At 43.4% G+C, this 23938-nt stretch overlaps 1 protein-coding gene across 1 annotated transcript in view; it reads left to right on the forward strand.

Annotated features, from left to right (window-relative positions):
- LOC144772039 (retinal guanylyl cyclase 2-like) overlaps nt 1-23938 on the forward strand; it is a 590168-nt gene that overhangs the window by 131830 nt on the left and 434400 nt on the right. The window contains exon 3 of the mRNA XM_078656243.1: nt 15991-16345. Within this exon, the coding sequence (XP_078512369.1) occupies nt 15991-16345 (355 nt within the window). The remainder of the gene's footprint in view (nt 1-15990; nt 16346-23938) is intronic.

The following is a 23938-nucleotide window of genomic DNA, read 5'->3' on the forward strand; positions in this document are numbered from 1 at the left end:
GCATTAGTGAATGAAAAACATTTAAACAGCAATTGTGAATGCCTGTGTTCGCTTATGTTGCTACATACAATGCACACCTGCTGGCTTTGCCTATGTTTGTCGTTTTACAAATAGCCTTCATTTCATAACCAAACAATCCCCAGCACATCATCTGTTGTTTATTTCAGTCAGTCATAAAAACTTTATTCGGCCACTTACAGCCATAAAAGTACAGATGATAAAAACATTCCATAAATAGGTATAGCAGCAATACATAATTCAAATCACATTCGGGGATAATACCGTTACTGTTGTTTATTTAATGCGTTTGAATTGGGGTTTTTCAACTTTTTCCTAAAAGAGAAAAGTGTGGCAGAAATGTTGCTGGCAGAGACAAACAGAAAGGTGAATAGGACTGGCCTTGCCTCATTGTGTAATCTATAAAAACAACAATACCACAGAGGGCACCACAAACTGAACTGAGCAATCAATGGAATTGAATAAAAAGGTCGAGACCCCTTGACAAGTAGTTGACAGAAAAAAATCAAAAGCTGGCCTAAAACTGTACTGAACAATAACAGCGCCACAATTCTTCACCTGCTGCATAAATCGAGTGCTCTCGAAAGACATTCATTATTTTGTCACACTGTTGGTCTTTTGCCTTCCTAGGAGCTCCAGCTGCTATTTCATTTCGGATCAGCAAGAGGTCGTTAACTAGGGCATGTTGTCACCTCCCGGTGTCTGTGTTGTTTCACTGATGTAGTTTGGAGAAAGCAGGGTAAAAACATCTTCACCAATTTGTGGGTCAAAATTAATTGGAGGAAGCTTTGTTCCTGTCTCCCCGAGCAAATCTTGTTCTCATGTTTTTTCTTGTGCAATCATCTCCTTGATACTTCCTGTTACCACTTCTTTGCACCTATTTCTCACCATTTCCTGGTTTGCTGTCTCTTTTTTTCTATTAATGTCTTCACAGTCCCTGCTATCCATCTTTTTTCATTAGATTCTCTTTCTCAGCAGTTGTTGATCTCGCTTCTCTCCCCTCTAGCCGTCTGTTCTCTGCTGATCTCACTCTCCGTTTTATCTCTGTCTCTCACCTTAGTAGTTAGGGCTCGCCCTTTACCCTTCTTTACCTGTTATTTTATTTAGCTCGTACTCTGTCTGCTTCACTGCCTCCGTCTGACTCGCACTTCAGCACTTCCTAGCCTCTGTTTTTCCTATCCCTTATGACCGTCCATCTCCAGTCACTGCTCGCACTACATCTGGCCTTTTCCTCCCCCTCTTTTATAGAACTTCCAACGTCACTTGTTTTGGGGATTTATCCAATCCGTTCCTTCACTCCGCATTTTGACTTGTCTGTATCGCTGTACTTATATTGATTTCCAAAGATGACTCATCAATTTATGCTGAACGTTTTCTCCCTCCCTCTTTCTGTCCCTTCTCTGCCTGCCCCCTTATCTTTCGCTCTGTCTCCCTCTTTTTTTATCTCAGCAATTCTTGTCTCTCTCTCTGAATTCCTGTCTCTTAGGTTCCTGTTCTTCATTTGTTCTCTTTTTCGCTGTCTCTGAATTTCCTGCTCTCCATTTATTCTCCTTTTCTCCGATTTGTATTCGTGCTCTCTTTGTTATATTTGTATTGAGATTGTGTTCTCATTTGAGCCGTCGAGTGTCCATTTTTAATCCACCGATTCAGTCACAATGTCAGCTTTCTTCAATGTAAGTCAATGGGAAAGGTATTTCTCCAAAATATCTTTACTGATTTGCCCAAAAGGAAACAGATCAGATATAAATCATGATAGCAGAATTCAGATAGAAAGCTGAGTATTTTAAAGGCCAAACAAACTATCTCGTAGAATAACCACAGAGTTCCTGTGGAACACTCTCGCTAACACAAGAAAGGCATCTTGAGTGGTGATAGGTTGAGTGCATACGGCCATGTCCAATGGCGGGCGAGGATACATCAACTAACCAACCAAGGGGCATATTATCAAGAACGGAGTTAAAATTATCGCCGCTTTAACGCGGGAAACTGCAGCTAAAGCGGCGATAATGGGCTTGATAATATGCCCTTGTGAATTCCCATGGAAGCCCATGTTCACACCAGAACCTGAGCTTCTATCAGGGCCGGACTGGGAACCAAAACCGGCCCTGGCAAAGTGCTCGGCCGGCCCCCCTCCTCCCCCTGGGGGAGGGGGAGGATGCCACCAAGCTCTTTACCAGGGCCGCTTTTCCGCCGAATTTGTTACAGGGCCGATTTTGCAGCTTTGCTGCAAAAACGGCCCTGTCACAAAAACGGCCCCCAGGGGCCCAAAAACGGCCCCCACCCTTGCGGCCAACCGGGAAATTGCTCGGTGCCCGCAACGGCCAGTCCGGGCCTGGCTTCTATGGGAATTCACAAGGGCATATTATCAAGCCCATTATCGCTGCTTTAGCGGCAGTTTCCCGCTGCTAAAACTGCGATAATATTAACGCCGTTCTTGATAATATGCCCCCAATTAGGTTATCCTGCTGGGGTCTGGTCTTTCACTCATTGTTCAACGTGCAACCCCATAACGTGAATTGTGAAGGATATGGCAATATCACTCCATAATTATGTGAACAATACTCAGATTATTTTAAAATTATCCCTCAGGAATTCCAACTGAGCGTTAAATAAAAAAAAACGAATTCTGACAGCTTCCGACTGCACACTGAGGAGGAGTAAGGGGAAGGTATCATTCAATTACACTTGGTCATACATTCCCACTGAAGGCAAAGCTGTGACCTTAGGAGTAGTGTGTTAAAAGGAAGTACTGACACTGGATTGAAGAATTAATTGGTTTAATGGTAATAACATCACCAACAGCTCTGCAAGGTACAACTAACTGCTCCAGACTCCAAAGCTCCAATGCTCTTGGAATGACAAGCAGTGGAACTTACTGTGGTGGAATAGGAACACTACTATGTCATAACATGAGAAGGAGAAACAAGCATTTGTACATTACAACACATCCCCTTTACTATAGAATTAAACATATTAATAAAACAAGGAATTAAATAACTTGAAGTGTCTAAAATAAATATTTGAAAAAGAAGTATCATTACATTTCATTTTATACATAGTCATTGAATCGGGCAGGAGCACGATGAGTTCTCTGTGGAAACTTTCTAGGAGATGGAGAATCTTGAACCATGGGAGGGATACAAGGAGGTGAAGGATCTACTAGAGAAGATGAGGGAGAATTACCAGGGGAAAACTTAACAAGTCTAGACATGCTCCATTTACAACCATTTTGCAATGTTACTACATTGTTGTGAATCTTGGTAATTTTAAAAGGACCCATAAATTCGGAAGAACCTTTTCTAGAAAATCTGGGTTTTTTCACTAGAACCCAATCTCCCACACTCCACAACACTGGTTTGGTAGAATTCTTCAAGTCATAGCGTTCTTTGTATTTCTGTTGGTAAGATAGAATCCTTTCACTCACACTTCCCCTATCCAATGAAGGAGAAGATTGAAGAGGAAGCCAAGCCGGATTCAATTTGGAAGAGGCTTGTCTACCACGTAGTAATGAGAAAGGTGAAGATTTGGAAATGTAATTGACGGTGGTACGATGTGCCCACCAGGTGTCACGCAAAACATCTTTAAGAGAACACTTCATTACAATAGCTCTTTGCACACAACCTTTGACCACACGATTCATACGTTCAGCAAGGCCATTGGCCTGGGGCGAATAGAGTGCGGTTTTAAGGTGGGAGACGTTGTGGTCATTTAAGAAGAATTCCATATCATTGGAAATGAATTGGACACCATTGTCCGTTATGATGCATTTCGGAACACCTTCAGAGGCAAACTCATCACGTAAGAATTCAATGACCACTCCAGAAGTGACTGAAGGAACACATTTCGTGGAAACCCATTTCGACATGTAGTCAACTAGTAAAATAACAAATCTTTCGGAGGGAGTAAGAAGATCAAAAGGTCCCATGATATCTAAACCTAGTTTGGACCAGGGTTGGTCAGGGACCGACACTGGAGAGAGGGGAGCTTTACTTATTGATTTGGACTTGTCGTTAGTGGCACACTGATAACAATCTTTTACGACTAGCTCAACATCACTGTCCATGTTAGGCCACCAATACCTCTCTCTCAGGCGATTTTTAGTAAAACTTCTGCCCATATGTCCATCATGGGCAAGATTGATGAGTTTTGAACGCAACACAACAGGAGGGATTAATCTATCACCTCGCATAAGAATGTCATCAATGATGGTGAGTTCATGTTTAACTGACCAAAAAGGCAACAAATCACTGGAGATGTCTCTGCTGTTGCTAGGCCAGCCTTTAACTAACAGATCCTTGACTAAAGGTAAAACTGTGTCATTGGATTGAGCGACTACCCAATCATCCAGTGAAACCGTACTCTCACAAACCCAAGCCACTTTGACTGCACCTAAGTCTAATTCTTCATCTAATTCCTGCAATGGTAAACGTGAGAGGCAGTCGGCAGTCTTATTCAATGAACCAGGAATATATTGTACAGTGAAGTTAAATTCTTCTAACCCCTCACTCCAACGTTTTAATCTGGGAGTTAGTCTTTCGCTTTCCATACATGAAAAAACTTGAATTAAGGGTTTGTGGTCAGATTTTACTACAAAAGGAATGCCCCACAAATAGAATTTAAAATGTTTGATGGCCCAAACAACGGCAAGAGCTTCCCTTTCAATACAAGAGTAATGTTGTTCCGCCTTTTTGAGAGCTCTGGAGGCAAATGCCACAACTCTTTCATTGCCTTTTTCAAACTGAGAAAGTACAGCTCCCAATCCAGAAAGACAAGCATCAGTAGAAAGAATGGTCTTTTTCTTGGTATCAAAGTGACCTAAACTAGGTAACTGACTGATGGTATTCTTCACAACCATGAAAGCATTATTGCAATCAACACTCCAATCAAAATGAACACCTTTTTTGAGAAGACTTCTGATGGGTTCAACAATACATGCAAAGTTTTTGATAAACTTGGAATAAAATTCAGCTAAACCAAGAAATGACCTAACTTGGTCTTTATCAGTAGGGGTGGGAGCCTCAGCTATACTTTTTGCTAATTCAAGTTTGGGTTGTATACCTTCTCCAGAGATCACATGGCCAAGGTAAGTAACAGAAGTTACACCAATCCTGCATTTGGCCTTATTAACTGTTAAACCTTTCTCAGCTAACTTGACTAGAACTGCTCTCAGAATTTCTTCATGTTCTTCATTATTTTTGCCAAAAACCAAGATGTCATCTTGAAAAAATATGACATTAGTGACATCCCCTATTACCATCTTCATTATTCTCTGAAAGCAGGCAGCGGCAGATGCCAACCCAAATGGCATCCTAACAAAACGATAAGCACCTAGGGGGGTAACAAACGAGGTGAGATGTTTGGAATCTTCATGAAGTGGAACCTGGTGGTATGCTGAGGACAAGTCAAGAACAGAGAAAATCTTAGCCCCAGCAAGCATAGTTATGGACTCAGGGATGTTGGGTAGGGGTTGTCGGTCTACCCAAATGCACTTGTTCAAACCCCTGAGGTCCACACACATGCGAATGTTCTTCCCACCATCCTTGGGTGCCAAAACCACTGGGGCCAACCACTCTGATGATTCAATCTCCTCAATTACATTCAATTCTATGAGTCTGGCAAGTTCTACTTTGAGGGGAGCAAGCATCATGTTGGGAACTTTTCTAACTTTGAATACACATGGAATAGCATTTTTCTTTAAAATAATACGGTGCTGAAAACCCTTCAATAAACCCAATTTGTCAGAGAAAACATGTGGAAAATCATCAAAGAAGATGTTGGAAATTGAGATTTGGTCAATCAACATGACTTGGTCTGTGGGTTTAAGTGCATTGGGGTTGAGGATAATTCCCAAATCTTTCTGATGTCTCCAGCCTAAAAGATTGTCTCCTCTATAGGCAACATAAATTTTTCCTACAGTTTCCCGACCTTTGAAATGGATTCTCATGACAGTGTAGCTAGAGACCTGAATATGAGAACCATTGTAGCTTACTGCATTAATGTCGGGTTTGTACAAGTCAATTTTGGGAAAAACTTTGTTCCAGTTATCATTTCCAATTATAGTAAAGGGGGAACCAGAGTCAGCTAAAAGAATAAAGTCTTGGCCACCAATGATCACGTTACACTCAGGCATGACAATAGGATCAGCATCAATACTCCCATCACTTGTAACACTGGAAACAACAAGACGAGGAGAGTCTGAGGAAGGTAAAGAACATTCAACAGAGTGTACTTTGGTGGAAGATTTACAAACCCTGGCATAATGTCCCTTTATACCACATTTAATGCAAGTGGAGGATTTAGCATAACAGTTAGGAAAGGAGGAAGAGTGATTAGGACTGCCACATCTATAGCATTTGATTTTAGAGCGATCAAAATTAGGTTTTGACTTGGCGCTATGCATGACTTTACAAACAGCATTTTCAGAATCAGTAGGTTGAGCAATTTGATGAATGCTACTGGATGAAGTAGAACCATCAGGCAAAACTTTTTGTTCTTTCATTTCCTTGGCCCAACCAGAAGTATTTTCAATACCTTCAACAATAGCCAAAGCATCTCTGAGAGAAGGATTTTTGGAGAGGAGTTTCTCCTGCACTCTGGGATTATTTGTGCATCTGACCAATTGGTCACGAATCAAGGAATCAGTGAGTTCTCCAAACTCACAAGTACGAGCCAATGTTTTTAACGAGGCTACGTACAAACCAACTTTTTCTTTAGGTTCCTGTACCCTAGCAAAAAACTTATGACGTTCTAATACTACATTAATTCTGGGACCAAAGTAGTCTTCTAGCATTTTTAAGGACATATGGAAAACATCTGTAGGGGAATCACCCGAACTATCATTGATTGGAATTTCGTCAATACTGTCATATATATTGCGACCTTCTACACCAAGGTTATGTAGTAATATAGCTTGTTTTCTGACAGCAGAGAATTTTTCACCTCCTATAGCTAAAAGATAAGAATCAAAAAGGTTTTTCCATCTTTTCCATGGGAGAATAGGTTCACCTTTTTCGCACAAGAAAGCGGGAGGTTGGGTCATGGAGGAAGAAGAAGTCATTGTGTGTAGAGGAATTTACAATAATAATATTAAATTAGAATTAATTATACTCGTGTATCATAGAAGATGAACAGTCAAACATCAATGTGTGTGCATTTCAGAAAGTACACAGTTAAAAGTCAATGTGTGTGTACCACAGGAGATACACAGTTAAAAGTCAATGTGTGTGTATCACAGAAGGTACACCATCAAAATCTAGTAAAATAGCCAAAAACTTGAAAAGGAGGTAAATCAGGACAAATGTCGCTGGAAGACTGGTGGTGGCAGCGCTGAATGGGGTCGGGAGTCGAAGGAGTCGATCGTTAGCGAAAACGCGTTAAATTTCCTTCACTTGGTTGCTAGGTAACTACAGCCAAAGCAACAAGTCATCAAAGATGGCGGCACGTCGTGTATGCGCGGTGACGTCACGCGCGTCTGTCAGTGCGCAATGTGAGCTGGGAGTTGGGTGACGTAGCTCTGCTTGGGAACGACGCGTAGTCGCGAATGCCTGCAGCACTCCAGCGTCGATGATGGCCGAATGGAGAGAACAAGAGAACTCTCGAGGTAGAGGCTGGAGCGCGGAGAATGGCAGGTAAGGCGGTTTGAACTTGAAAGTAAGCAGGTTACACGGAGATCGCTTGGAGCAGGAAAAACATGGAAATAGCGCTGAAATGAATCAGAGGAAAACAGGAAACTTCCTTTAAGTCGTATTTCAAAATCCTGAGGCAATGGGTGTGTAGATAATAAATCTAGGGTAATAATCCATGAAATGTACGATGAAAAATCCAAGTAAATCCATAAAAGTCAAATCTAGGGCTGAGAAAATCCAATGTTTTGAAGATTAAAATCCATAAAAGTCAAATCCAAGGCTGAGAAAATCCAGTATTGAGAGATAAAATCCACAATGTCACAGAGGGAAGGCAGGGCAAGGCGAAGTCCACAAAGTTTTAAATCCAAAGTAGTGGGTTCAGGGTTGAGTGGTGATGTAGCTTGTCCCTTCCAAGCAGCCAACGTCGCCAGTGTTAAAAGGAAGTACTGACACTGGATTGAAGAATTAATTGGTTTAATGGTAATAACATCACCAACAGCTCTGCAAGGTACAACTAACTGCTCCAGACTCCAAAGCTCCAATGCTCTTGGAATGACAAGCAGTGGAACTTACTGTGGTGGAATAGGAACACTACTATGTCATAACATGAGAAGGAGAAACAAGCATTTGTACATTACAACATAGTGTTTGATGCAACTGCTCATTAACACATCAAGCTTCTCAGTAGAGTCCATCCTGCCTCGAGGGGTCTGAGAGGGCTATGGTACCCATACTAGGTAACAAGATGGACAACAGCAATGTGCTTATGGCCAGTACAGCTTAGTAAAAGAATGCAAATCTCCACTTGGTTTGGAATATGGCAATGTGAGCCACATCAGTCTTACTCCATGAGACCATGGAGTATATTCACAAGGAAATGACGCAGAGCGGCGCTGTAGCAGATTTTATAGCACCGTACTGCGTCATTTAAAAAACGCAGGGATGCGCCGCGCCCACAAGAATATAACGCAACCCTATGTTTTCCCTTGCTCTGGTGCTAAAAATAGCTACCTAGCGCCAAAACAGACACCCTTGCGCCACAGTGGAAGGGTGTATGTTAGGCAGAGAATGATTGTTTAGGTGCAGGAAGGGATACCTTTCTTCACATAAGCAATATTTAAAGGCAATTTGCTCTTTCTATCTGTGCTGCAGAACAAAGAGAAGGAGCAAAAATGCCTGTCTGTCAAGTCTGCTTCCCATCAGTTGGTCTCAGTAACTAAGGGGCACATTAGTATTGCTGGAGGACTTTGTCCGCCAGCCATACCAGTGGGAAATGGGACCGCCCCCAATGCTAGGGGCGGTCCCGCACATCCCATTAGGATGCGCCCGCCACACTGGCGGGTGCATCCCTCATTTTTAACATTGTGGCGGGCGGTGCATGTTGTGCTTTTCGATGCACAACGTGACAGGCACCGCAGAGGGTCCAGGAGTGTTTTCGCCTTTGAGGAAACGCTAACTTCAAAATAAGTGCCAGTTGGTGCATTTTACAACACATTTGAGTTACCCAGGCCTCCATCAGCAGTTATCACATTTTGGGCCTGCCTCATGCATAACATGACTAAACATGACCCAATTCTCTATTTGGTGGCTTTGTTTCCACTGATAGCCATGGTCCTACCTTCACTTGTCACAAAGCACCTATAAACACCCTCGAACCTAATTAGACAACTTGCCCATATGTGTTTTCTCCCACAGATAGCTTTAAGAAGGTTTCACTGATAATCTCCTACCAGTTCCCCATACCCTCTGAGTCATAAAACAATCATGCACATGCCTACACACAACCAATTAATAAAAGTCACATGCACACACCAGACCAAGCTAACTCACACCTATTCATAAACACACATACACATACCTCTCAGTCCGTAGCCTCCAGCCTTAATCGTCCGCCTACAGCTACACAAACAGTAAGGACAGTTAATGACCCCATGCACACTAACAAAAGGGGCCACTGTGACAGCCCTAGGCGCACTGAGGAGACAAAGCCCTCACACACTCGGGAGATGGCAAAAGTGCAATATATAAAACAAATGTTATCAAGCGATGTGATAAAATGCGGAGTGAATGTTCTATATGGTTCGGTTCAGGACATTTGATTACACCAGTTTTACCAGACAAAATGCTGAACCAGCCCTGCTGGTATTTAAACCTATATTCCTCTATTTACCCAAACATAAAACCTGGGCTACTATGATAAAGGCTTTCAACACTGTGAGGTGGGAACTCCGATCCCATTTGAAAAGAGAAACGTCAAATCATACAAACAGTTTATCTGGTAAAATACCCCAAGACAATACCAGTGCAGTACACTTAAAATGTCCGCTGGTTTCTCCACGAGCCCGGGTACATCACGTCCAGGGCAGAAGGCACATTCTGATCATATTTGAGCCCTACCAGCCTCGGCTCCAGTTTCAATCTAATTAGAAAAATTCTGCCTTCACAGTTCACACATGTAGCTATGCACACAGTGACAAAGAAATGTTCAGCCATAAATGCATTCACAGAAGTATACAAGTCCGACTTATAGTGTAATGTTTATACTAAACAGTGGCGACAGTCACGACAGTCTGGGTCCAGTGCGTGCCCCTTTAACAGAAACTACTTCTGTTTTTGTTAGCAGATACCGCTATACAAATAACACATAGCTTGGGGTTCCTCGAGTTCACGTAGCCAGTATTTTAGATCCATGGTTTTGGTTTTACGTTTTTGAATTTAAATTTTTGTTTATTCTGAAGATGCCTGGTTTCAATATGAAACCTGCTGGGCATACTTGCTCTAGGGGCCCGGCCGGCATTACCGGTGGGGGGGAAGCGGGATAAATGAAATAAATAAAATAAAAGTCAAACTTACCTTCTTCCCGCCTTCATGTCTGTTCCGACTCCGAAACTCCACCGAACACCAGACTCCCGACTCCTGCCGTCATCACGCAGGAAGGCTGCAGGCAGTCTCCCTCCCCTTCACCACAGCACAGCGCTGGGATTGGTTTGGCCCGCTGCCCCAACCACGTCATTTCTCTCTGTATGCTGCAGCATACAGAGAGCAGGGAGAGTGGGAGGGGTTACTCAAGGGCAGGGGGAGCAGCTTGCCCACTGTTCTTCTGTTTGGACAGCCTCTCAGGCTGTCCAAACAGACAGTATTAACAACAGTGGGAAAGCCACTCCCCCCTGCCCTCAGGTAACGCCGCCCACTCTCTCAACGAGGAACTTCTGCTTTCTCACCGTGCGAGAAGGCAGAAACAAATGGCAGTTCTCTACTATTTGTATCTGCCTTCTGGCACGGCGAGAAAGCAGCCCCCATGGAGGATCCGCCACTGTGGTCTAAGCTGGCACAAATATGTGTTGGGAGCTTATTCCATTGTTGAGGGGACAGTTGAGAGAAAGATCTACCACCTTTTCTGGCGGTTCAAACTTTCAGAGGTGTAAGAAGATGTTTCCCTTCAGACCTTTAGTTTTTACTTGGAAAGTACCAGTTGAGTTTCTTGGATAAATAGCTTGGCCCTGCTCCGTGTAGTGCCTTGTGTGCAATGCACATAAGTTTGATGCAGGTACGCTTCCTGATTGGAAGCCATTGCAGTGATCTCAGGGTAGGTACTGAAGGGGATCGGGAAGGAAGATTCAGAACTAGTCTGGCGGTGGTGTTCTGCCTTTCCTGGAGTCTGGTATATAGGCCTTCATTAATGGAGGCCATGAGTGCATTGCCATAATCTAATGAGTTAATTATTAGACCCTGAACCAGCATTTTCCTGGCTTCCAACGGTATCCATTGAAATATCGTTTGTGGCATTCACAATGTGCCAGAGCATGTGGCCAGGATCTGTTTTACACGATTCTTCATGGATAACTTGTCATGTATTATAATCCTGATATTTCGCACCGTAGATTTTGGTGTGGAGCAGGGACCCATGCTGGTGGGCCACCGTGCAGTTAACCAGGATAGTTGTGTTTTGCCAAATAGAATCACTTCAGTCTTGCAAGCATAGAGATGTAAATAACTTTTATGCATATAGTTGGATATATAAGACATACAGTTGATAAACCTGGTTCTTGTGTCTTCCAGATTAGGTCCCAAGGTGATGATTAGCTGGGTGTTGTTTGGATATGAGATTGCTTCTAAACCATGTGACCTGATTAATCTAGCTAGGGGTGCTACATCTACGTTAAATAAAATGGGATTAAGTGCTGATCCCTGAGGGACTCCTTTATCCACCTCTGAGCTGCTGGGTACTATTGATTCAATTTGGACAGTGCTGGTGCGGTGTTTTAAAACGTTTTCATCCAGTTTGGGTCTTTACCTCCTACTCCAATCTCTTCAAGTCTTTATATTAAAATGTCATGAGATATGGTTTCAAAGGCCGATGATAAGTCCAGCAGGACCGACTGCCTGTCATCTAAGGAGAGTTTTATGTTGTCTACTACCTCCACCACGGCTATTTCAGTACTGAAACCAGCGCAGGGGGAAGCACAGAGATGCAACATATTGTTGTCAATATGTCGCATCCCTGTGCTTTGAAAGTGACTCAGTGCAGCACAGCCAAATGGCTTGCGGAATGCACTGAGTCACTTTCATTGTAAATCTGCCCCATTATTCCTAGTGGAACTAGGGAAAGGGTAACTTGTGTTATCGAAAGCTTTCTTGGTGAGCTGTGAAACAGGCAGAGATGACTTACTAGCATGATGTGGATACATAAAGTATAGAGAGCTGGTCTCCCAAAGATGCCTCAACAGATTTATGTCCCAAACTGGCACTGGTCTATGGACTTTACAAAGTCTGCTCACTTTGCAGTCAGAGAAAGTAAAGTAAGTTATGTCACAATCCTGCTGGGGTATAGGAAGTGTAAAAAAAAAGGTGGTAGGATGGTACTTTTGTAACACACAACAAAATGCAGTTGCCTGTAAATGAACTACACATTCAGCAGTTAGGAACGCAAAAGTGAAGCATATTTTTCTGATGGAAAAAAAGATTTTAATAGGATCAAAAGAAGTCAAGGCACTTTACTTGGTGATTCACAAATAATAAATATTCACTGAAATTATGTCCACGCATTATCATTTGTGTGCAATATAGTTTTGCCAGTAGAACTGTACATCTGTGAAAATGTAGTGCCCATTTCAGTGGAAAATGTGCTTTCTGTACAATGCATACAATGCTTTAGTTACATAAAAAAATTCAATTGCCCACCTCATGTCCATTAAAGCTAGGTGAGTCATGAAAGTTTGTCATTCTAAAGTATGGGATGTGGTTCTAAAACGTTTGAGAAGGAAAGTGTTTCTTTTAGGGGAATATATATATTGGCATTTTCATGAATGTACAAGTCCTTGAACTCAATGGATGAAAACATGGTATTTTTTTGTCTGAAGGACTAAAGAGGAAATTTGGTATCTTCATGGATGCACATGTCCTTGAGCTCAAGGGATGAAAGGATGTGTTTTTGTCTAAAGTGACCACTAAGAAGTGTTAGCTTCGAACTTACTGTCAAGAATAAAGTAATCATGGTGACAGAAAATGTGAATTGATGCATTATTGCAGTGCTGTGCACCTGGGCTCTCAACCCGTCGACCATGTAACTTGAAACCTAGAGCAAGCCAAGTTCCAGAGCTGGAGAACATTAACATATTAAGATACATACAGCATGAAAGCGTGGCTATGTCCCAGGCTTATTAGTCGAGTCATCAAATGCTTTCAACACACAACACCTACATATTTAATAGAAAACAATTGAAAAGAAGATTTTCAGTGCAGGCTGTGGGGGCCTTCCCCACGTAGGTCAGTCCCATAGGGACCTCTGTCTCACTTTCAGGGGGTGTTTGACCAGAATATTGAAGGAAAAATATAGTTCAACAGGAATATTGCTGCAAAAATGTCTGACACAAATTTCCTCATGATGAGTTTCTATGGATAAACAAAGCTTTACTTTACTTTACTCATCATGTATGTACCTTCAAGGTATGTAGATGTGGAATTAAGAGTAGTACATTTATACTTACCTTCTCGATATTTTGGTCCTTGATATTTTTGTAACCATATTTTTGTCACTTGCTATTTTGCTCCAACGATCAGGAAATAACTAAAGGAGAGAAACTTTGCTTTTTTCTGCCATAGAGTGTCAGAGATGGAACATGGGGCCAGATGTACGGTGCTTTCTTTAGGTCGCAAATGGCCTGATTCACCGAAGCGGGCCATTTGCGACCAGAAAAATGTATTTTTCTATGACCAAACCCTATTTTGCGATTCAGTATCCGATTACCAAATCGCAAAATGGGTTTGCGATTTGGTATTCGGAAGGGGCGTGTTAAGGGCGTCCCTTCCTAATAGCGACTCGCAGGGGCATATGTGAATATTTTGCGACCGAAATGTGGTTACAATGCCTTCCCATTTTACCTTCTATGTCAAGTAGGTGGTAACCCATTCTCAGCTAGAAAGGGGTGGCCAAGGGACCCTTCCGCTTTGTGAATGGTTATAATACCAGTTTTTAAGAGCAGGCAGTGGTCCTGCTGACCACTGCCTACTCTTAAAAAATGAAAAGAAAAGTTTTCATATTTGTTTTTGAAATGTATCCCATTTCCTTTAATGAAAACGACCTGCTTCAAAAATAAATATTACCTTATTTAAAAGCAATCACAGATATGGTGGTCTGCTGACCCTAGCAGGCCACCAGCCCTGTGACTTTAGCAATTCCCAATGGGTTGTAAATTGTGGCCTACCTCATGAATATTAATGAGGTAGGTCAATTTGCGATCCACTGGGAATTGCAAACATTGTAAAAAACACTGTAGTACATCGCTGTTTGCTAATTACCTAAAAGTGAATCACAAAAATTCACTATTCGGTAATTGCAAAAGCAAACCTATGTACATCTTGCCCTAAGTTCCATCTTGTTTGTTCCACGTGGAAGTGATATCAAAAGCATCACAACATTTGTCAAACTCGGTGCTGGAAATCACTCAAAAATACACACTAATAAGGACGATGGAATTTCGAATTGCTTAACAACGTCCCCCTCCCCAAAAAAATTATTTTCACTTCTGTCCCACATCACAAAAATACAGGCTTGAAATTTGGTTATTTACACTTGTAAGCTTGCCCTTGGTGACATTTCTGGAAATTAAAATGTACTGGCTATGGGAAAGTAAGGCATAAATTCATTTGTAATGTAATATTTTTTCACTATTTAAAAAACCTATAACTTATTCCAAATTTCTTGACAGCTCTGCGTATACACTACTTATTTTTGTACCCACTGCTCAATTTGACAGGAGCAAATCTCTAATTCTGTCCGGGATGGGAATAACCAACAACTCAGAAGTATGAAGGTTTTCACACACTTTGGCAGATATCCACCCTGGAAGGCCCACAACCAAACTCTGAGGGCAGTTATGCACACATAGGAAATTCTCCTGTGCTGAAGAATTTTAAGTTTAAAAAAATCCAGTTCCAATCCGAGATTCACGTTTTTGAATCATCAGCATTATTTTTTAATCATAAATAGGTCTGGGCTGTGAACTCCACTCTGTCTGCAGAGCTTGCAGAGTTTTCCACACTCCACGCTCCACGGAGCATGCGGAGTTCTGAAAAACTCCAGAGTTTTTTCCTCCCTCGCTAGTGTTAAGTTGGCGAGCGAGGAAAATCCAACATTAGACCACCTGCCAGCGAGATTTTCAACGTGGGTGGTTGCGAATGGCCATGACCACGCGCATTGAGAATCCATCCGTTTGCGTTGAGGAAGCTGCTGCTCGAGTAGAACATCTACTTGAGCGGCAGAGAGAAACAGCGCCCTCTTGTGCTGCACATTATGGTGTTCGTGCTGGGACAAATACCGGGTGCTAAAAATCTACGTGAACGGTGCTACCTAATGCACTCCGCCACTCGCAGAACTCCACTTAGCGCAGCAGAGTTTTTGGGTCACTTCGCAGAGTTCCACTATGCGGAAGTCCGCAAACTCCACCCAGGCCACTCATAAATCATGTTTTTGAGGAACCTAGTTGCTCATTTACCTGTTAATCAATCAATCAATAATAAATGTATAGAGCGCGCTACTCACCCGCGAGGGTCTCAAGGCGCTGAGGGGGTGGGGGGGGACAGCTGCTACTGCTCGAATAGCCAGGTCTTGAGTTGTTTCCTGAAGGTGAGATGGTCCTGGGTCCGTCGTAGGTGTGCGGGGAGGGAGTTCCATGTCTTGGCGGCCAGGTAGGAGAAAGATCTTCCTCCGGTGGTGGTTCTGCGAATCCGTCGCACGGAACCTAAATTTCTCAGTTTAGTAATGGATTTAATAATCATTTGTCATAAGTACATTCTGCTACTGTGTCAATGTGGCTTAATTTCAGTTTATCATGTACTATATTTGCAGGTTTCACCCCTCTTTGGAACAATCTACGGCTCCATTTACTTTTTGGCTTGTGCCATGAACAATGCTTGGAAACAAGGAGCCTGGATTTCTGGCACCAATTTGGCAGAGTACACCAGAAACCTTGACTGTCCTGGATTCAATCACAGACTACTTACTGATAGTAAAGGAAATGGGCTGACTAACTACGTGGTGCTGGACACCGACGGCAAACTGAACCAGCTCTTTCCTACCTATGCGGTCGAGCTGTCCTCCAACTTGGTGAGATTCCTTGGAAAGACAATCAGATTTCCTGGTGGCACACCACCCCCTGCAGATTCCAGTTGTTGGTTTGATCCAGACACGCTGTGCATAGGAGGTAATGGTTAAATTTTTTGCAGAAACATCACATTCACGGGTATTTTAGAAATATTTTTAAATAAGGAGAAGGTATCTTAAAATAACTTAGATTATATTTTAGTCTTTTGTTTACTTCATAGACTAGTTATTATTTCTGCGTTCAACAGGGCACGGAATTACATTGAGGATGTAATAACATCACCCCTGCTGGGAATTTCCACATTCATTGTCCTTGGATTTAAGGGTAGCAGTATCTCTGTTAGGAATGCCATACCCATATAACATCGATTACAGAAATTTAGGCTATACATGAAAAACTTCTTGTATTATTGTCTTATGTGCACAGTTAAGTGGTAATCTGTCATTGTTTTGCACGGTGATGTGTACTATTACTGCTTTTGCAATGTGGTATTATTGCGTTGCTGTTAAATCTATAATAATGGATGTAAAATCAAATCAATGTAAGCACAGGAGTTGGTTAAGGTGAGAAGACAAGTTAAGTTTATTCGGAGAGTAGAAGATCTCATCCATCAGGTCTGAGCAGTCAGGTGCAACTGACTTCAAGACCTGCCCCAGTGTTCTATCTCCATGGAGCTACTCATAGGACAACAAGTGAACCTGAGACATAGCTTTAAGAGAAACTAGAAACATATACATAATAAGAAAGAAAACGATTAGCACATTGTTACAATGGATAAATGTGCAGTTTGCTGATGCTCTATATTCATGCCATTACTGTGGTACTCTAAATGAAGAGTCTGGATTACTGTAAAACATTCTGATGCCATCGTGGAGTATGCTCTAAAACATTTGTTAAAATATGGGCTAATGCCAGTAGTGTAGCCAGTGTTTCATAGACCCTAGTGCAAGAAAGGAAATGGCCTCCCTGACTGCTGTTTGATTTACAGAATACATGAATAATCAGGGTTCAGTGGGCTACTCAGTCCTCTGGGCCCTGGGGCACCAATTGAAGCTACAGCCGTAGCTATGGCACCACCAAATTCACTGATCATATGGGCTCTCATTAACCACTTCCACGCTGATGACGAGCTCAGCTCGTCATGAGGTACACCTCTCGTACGCTCATGACGAGCTGAGCTCGTCATGTAACGCGGTATTTACAAAACTTCAGCGCACAGCGGGAAAACCGCTAGCGCTGATGCGGTTAACAATGGCCCACAAATTGCACTGGGCCCTGTAGCAGAAGTTAGCGAGCCGATCGGAATTATAAGATGTGTTTCATAAGTTAACCCTACCTGCACTGTGAGGCATTTTCCTCTTTCCATGCAAGCTGGTGAGTAATGAGGAGAAATACACTCATTTCTCCTTGTTACCCCGCTCTGTAGTAGGCGTACTAATTTCACGCAATTCCAGCTTTATGTAAATTAGTAAACCTGGATTTGCATGAATTCCATGAATGGATGCATTGGAACGGCCAGGCTCCACCCATAGAATGCCTTCTACTAAGAATTTTAACTCAACACAGTGCAAGCTGCTGTGTTGTGTTATATTTCTTTACAAAACCAAGCAAAGCTACACAATTCAAAACTGTTGTGGCTTTGCAAATCTAAAATAAGCCTTTGTGTTGCCCAGGAACCACCTTACACAATTCAAAGACTTAGTAAATATGGGCCATAGAGTCTATATGTTACTCCCCAAAATCTCATAACATCTGTTATTTCACTACCACCAACCACAAAGACCCCCGGTAAAGATAAAACAGAGATGCAGAAGCAAAAAGAATTTCAGCAGGTCACAGTTGGCGGTATTTATCTAATAATAATAAGTGTATTGTTTTCCATCTTCCACTAATTCAAAAGTTTTCCTATGTCAGGCTTGTGTAGCTCATCTACTACTGCTGTTTCTGCATTCTAGGACTTATAGTTGGGTTTCTATGTTTACAAAAGCAGGGCTATCTATGACCTTCAAAATACAGAGGTAAAATAAAGACAAATTGAGAGGAGTACATGTAATTGTGAATTGTTTTCCTTACAATTCCGTGCAAGTTTGCCTTTCACCAGCACTGTTCTTTAACAAGCAATTGCAATGCCAATAGGTTTTGGGCTATAAGAGTACTTTTTTGGCTTAGGTAACTATCACACATGGATGAACATACATGACAGCCAACTTTAAAACAATTTTGTAATGTCTTAACAAATACTGTTTAAAGATGGTCACCAAAAAAGTACTCACATCCATAGTGAGGGGAAGCAGCGTTTACATCGCATGCGCTACAACGCATGCAATTACAATGTGCTTGTTACAGCAACCGCATTGTTACAACGCAAACCATTACATCGCAAGTCGTTTCTACGACTTGCTGTAGGGGGCGCGTTAAACTGAGGAATAGTATTACTATTCCAACACCTTCCCTAGTGTTGCACACAATGGAGTTGGAATAGTAAATTATACTTTAGGCACCCCCTACAGCAAGTCATAGAAACGACTTGTGATGTAATGGTTTGTGTTGTAATCGCATGCGTTGTAGCACATGCGATGCAACATCACATATTCATAGACAGCAACTTAAAAAAATATTTTTGTTTATTTTCACATGCCTCTTTCTAAGACTGCTACCATGGATGCACAAGCATCTGAGGTGGCCTTTTTTCAAATAGATGTGTTAAAATAAAACAAATAGATTCAAAGGTGCCCAAATTACATGACCACACAAGGGTGGCCATATTGAAATGGTCCAAAAACATTTTAAAGATGGTCACCCACTAACAGTGCAGCGGGCTGTAAAAACTGTTAGAAAAAGAAGAACTATGTGGGCTAAGAGGATGCTGGTTTGAAAGGGGGAAAAGGGATAGAGTTAGAGCATGGAGAAAAAGGGATAAAAAGCAGACCCCTCAAGGCATTGCAAAGCAAAGTCTGATGTCATTAATGGAAGATTGCCTTATCCACTCAAAACTCTGTAAGACCTAAACGCTCCTGCATTGGATAACCACAAGAATAGTGAGGAAAACCATCAAATCAGGAGCAGCGAAGTGAGATAGATAAGAATACCATTCAATCTTCATCAAGAGTTTTTCCGAAAGCCCACTCTAAGGATATGTAATGTATTGGAAACAATAGGTCTGGCCAACAGACAGCTAAACCTGTCTGTAGCTGTGAACTAATAAGGGTTTAAACGTGACTTTGATGCATTTTGTGGCTCTATTAGATGGACTGACAGTTCTAGTTGAAAGACCTTTGCTGCTCTCTCAACATCTTTGTTGCAGCATCTATGCAGGTCATCTTGAGGTAGATGAGGAAGAATTGGTCCTGCTTCAATTGGAATAGCCAATTCTGAATTGCTAGGTCATGTTCCCATCGCAAGCAACCTCGGACTACAGGGTAACAGGGTACCTCATCGGGCAGTTCAGGCTGGACTGTTTCTCTTGGATCAGGACCAAGTTTCTACAAATAAATTAAGATTTACAAAAATGTATTGCAACATGAGTCCAAAATGAGTCCATAATGCCAGAGTTCATGGTTTGTCATGTTTATTTCCTACATCTGATCAAAAGACCACTTTACTCTTTAACATCGGACATTTCTACTAAATATAATTATTCCAGAAGACTTTGAACAAACTGGGTATGCTTTTCCAAGGGAGCCACAAATAACCTATTGTTATTTCTACCTCCAATGTCTACCCACCTGGGTTAGAGCAGTAGCTAGTTGAATCCGCACCACAATACCCTTTATTACAATGAAGAGTTACTACATGCTCACCTCTATATCACAGCGACCTTTACATTGGCAGGCACGACACTGTCAAAAGTAAGCATAATTAAAAAATAGGTAACTTAGTTAGTTTGGGGGCGTGGCCTGGTGCTCGGCAAGATGGCTGCACTGTTCGTTGCGGTGGCGGCGGCTGCCGTCCGTGCTTCCACATCTTGGGAAGGTGATACTGGGCCCCTGCTTCGTAATACACGCAGACTGGTGAGTGACTCCTACGTGAAGTGGTTCGGGGGGCACAAGTTGCTTGAGGCCTAGCTGGGAGTTGGAACACGGTGCCTCCCTCAGTCTGCTGGACTTAGCCCTTCTGCGATTCACTCCGCCGCCCAGACATTGTTATTTTATTGTAGTTGCCCCCTGCTGTGCATTGGGACTGAGTGGCATCTCGAGCATATGGCATCACCTATTTGCGCTAAGGGGCTGAGACTGTGGTGCTTTCTCAGGTACGGCGGAGTGCCTGCGCAGAGCTGCTACTGGCTGCTCCTCCTAGGTGGACTGCTGGCGCTGTAGGCGGCTACACGGAGGGGAGACTTCTTTGCCACCCGCCTTGCCTATATCGCGCTACATTACATGGCCTATAATCTGGGCTGAAGGCTTCAAGATTGTGGATCATATTGAATAAGCGGCCTAACTATCTACACATTGTTTGGGGCTCCAGTGTTGGGGTTACGCGGTGCTCCTATATGCCATATTTATGCCATATTTAGAACGCTCGATTTTCATCGTGTCCGCAGAAGAGATCTCGCTGTGGCTGCTAGGTTGTGCTGGAACGCTTGAGTTAGTGTAGATTCCAGGGTAGATAGTGGTTCTACGCAGCTCCAGGGACCATCCTTGTGTTGGACGAGGTACCTTACCACGGCTGCGCATAGCGTCAGCAGGTGTCATGGGGAAGCCGGACAGAAATCAGCCGTGTCTCACGTTTGAGCTGCGCAAGGGAGGTAAGCAGGTGCAGCATGCAACATATGATTCGGAACTGGACTTACCTGCGCCAGCTCCCACGGCCCTTGAGAAATCCCTGGATGCTATCCAGGCCAGCCTCCAGGCTATTGATGGCAAGATTGAGGCCCCCAATGGTACAATGGATAGTTTCTCAGCGAAACTGGACAAACAAGCTGTGCGTATAGGCGAGGCAGATACGGAAGATGGCCTTCAACAGGTGGCGGAGAAAACTTCAGACATTACGAAACTGCTGGCAATTATCCAGGCAAAGAACGAGGGCATTGAAGCTCAGTCCCGCCGCAATAATATTCGCGTCCTGGGTTTGCCGTAGTCCACCAATGTGGGGCGATTGGAAGATTACATGGAGGCGATGCTTCAAGATATATGTAAAACCAAAGGAAATGATGGACGGAGCGTTGACAATACAAGCACTCACCCCCAGTCAACTGATCTGGGTTTAATCCATCACCGTTCTTTAGCCCACTCTGCCACCCCAGTTCAGACATGGCCATATGCAAATCAGTCTGACCCTGTGCCTCATGGGAACAGTCCAGCCCGAACTGCCAAGCCATGCCTTCCTGGACCGGAAACAAGCTACCGAGGACCGGTTTCTGACATTTCAGCCGTCTTCAGCCCGGCTTGCTTGAATCCAGTGGCAAAGTGAGCAAGGGACTCACGTCTGAGCATACCCTGTCAACTTATGGCGAACAAAGAAAAACCAAAGGAAAAGATGGACGGAGCGTTGACAATACAAGCACTCACCCCCAGTCAACTGATCTGGGTTTAATCCATCACCGTTCTTTAGCCCACTCTGCCACCCCAGTTCAGACATGGCCAAATGCAAATCAGTCTGACCCTGTGCCTCATGGGAACAGTCCAGCCCGAACTGCCAAGACATGCCTTCCCTGGACCGGAAACAAGCTACCGAGGTATAGCTGATATATGTGGCAAGGATGAACTCTCACCCCTCTTCGCTGTTGAACGGGCGCACAGATCCCTGGCGGCGCACCCTCCCCCGGGGGCTACTCCGAGACCTATAATAGCTCGCCTGCTCAATTTTAGGGATAGAGACACAGTTCTGCGCATCACCCGGCAGAAGGGCTCGATCACTTACCAGGGCAATGCTCTATCCTTCTATCCAGACTTTACGGCCACGGTGCAGGCGGCTCGAAAGGAGTTTCAGAATGTTAAAAAATTGCTGTCAAAGGAGCAGATCCCTTACGCAATGATTCATCCTGCAAGTCTCCGGATCGGCGCTGCAGACAATGGGAAGATCTTCACGAATTCTAAACATGCTATGGAGCATGCTCGGTCTCTGTGACGACAGCAACAGCGGACCTCCTCATCTCCTACGTCAGACATTGATGATTGAACAGTAAGGGGGTCTATGTTCGGTACCATTTGGGACAGGCTGTGCCATTTGCTCCATTGCGGGACTGGGTGGTGATTTGTAAGTATATTCCAAATGGGGCAGTTAAAATGGTGCCTTTGCATGCTAGTTCCCGCACACTGGGATATTATATTGGTCATGGTTAATAGAGGCGACCACATGTCGGCGGCTCCTCTCCCTAATATATCTGGGAGTGGCTGATGCCGCTATGACCCCCGAAGGGTAATCCCCGTAGGGTATTCTGTTTGCTATTGTTGGGGTTACAATGGGAGTTCAAAGTGGGTCATGGCTTTGGCAGTTTGCGAATGCTGAAGTGGGTGGTGGGATGGAGGGTTTGTTCTGTTGGTTCTTTGACAAAGGTAGCGTATTCTCAGGGCATTATAATACACTTGATGTGCGTATATATGGGCGCCCGCACTTTGATATGATTCACCGTTATTGTATTTTTGTGTACCACTGTGCATGATGGGGGAAAAGTACAACTGTGTCACGTGGAATGCTCGGGGGCTCAACACACTACAGAAAATTAGGCAAGTGCTGGCACAATTAGATAGGCACAATGTGAAAATCGCTCTCCTATAAGAAACTCACCTTAGTAAGATATCGGAGGACAAGGTGGCCAGGAGATGGGCATCCTACCGGTTAGCGTCTTCCTACTCTACATATGCGAGGGGAGTTCTTATCCTGATTAAGAGGGGTGTTCAATTCACGCACTACAGACTAGTACAGATCACGGAGGTCATTGGGCTATGGTGATGGGGAAACTAGGAAATGTGTTAGTGACGATTGTTAACATGTATGGGCCTATGGTAGATGATACAACTTCGTATCTGCATATGTTTGGGGTTCTACGTACCGGAAACGTCCATTATATGGGATGGGGACCTCAATACACACCTCGACCTGCAGGTAGATAAGTCTAATCCACAGGGCGCACGAATGGTTAAGGTTGCATAATGTATAACGGATGGTATGCTGGAATTTGTAATGGTAGACATCTGGCGTCAACGTAATATGGGGATATTGGCAGGCACACACATTACACCGGTGACCAATGGTTCGTCAAGATTAGATTACTGGCTGTTAAGTGAGGGAGCGCATGACTGGGTCTGTGAGGTCCGTTCGATCCCGAGAACACTCTCTGACCACACCCCGGTTTTTCTGACCTTGGCCTTTCCCAATAATCCCCATAAACCGTTTACATGGAGATTCAGGGCGGAGTCACTACTAGATCCGACATATGCCAACACTATTAGGGCTGCTATCATACAATACTTTGAGATCAATGTGGGGTCGGTAGAGAGTCAAGCGACCCTCTGGGAAGCCTTCAAGGTCACGATTAGGGGAACACGCATTAGTAAATCTGCAGGGATTCTAAGGGACATACGAGGAAAGCTTGCTACGCTAGAGAAGCAGTTTGGAGATTTGGAAGCTCAATATGACCAGGCACTCTCTAGAGACACGCTAGCCAGCATTAATAAACACATTGAAGAATATCATGCCCTTGCAGAGACGGAGGTGAAGTATATGTCTAAACGGCATATGGCTAGACGCTAT

Source organism: Lissotriton helveticus, chromosome 8 (assembly GCF_964261635.1).
Source record: "Lissotriton helveticus chromosome 8, aLisHel1.1, whole genome shotgun sequence".
NCBI lineage: Eukaryota > Metazoa > Chordata > Amphibia > Caudata > Salamandridae > Lissotriton > Lissotriton helveticus.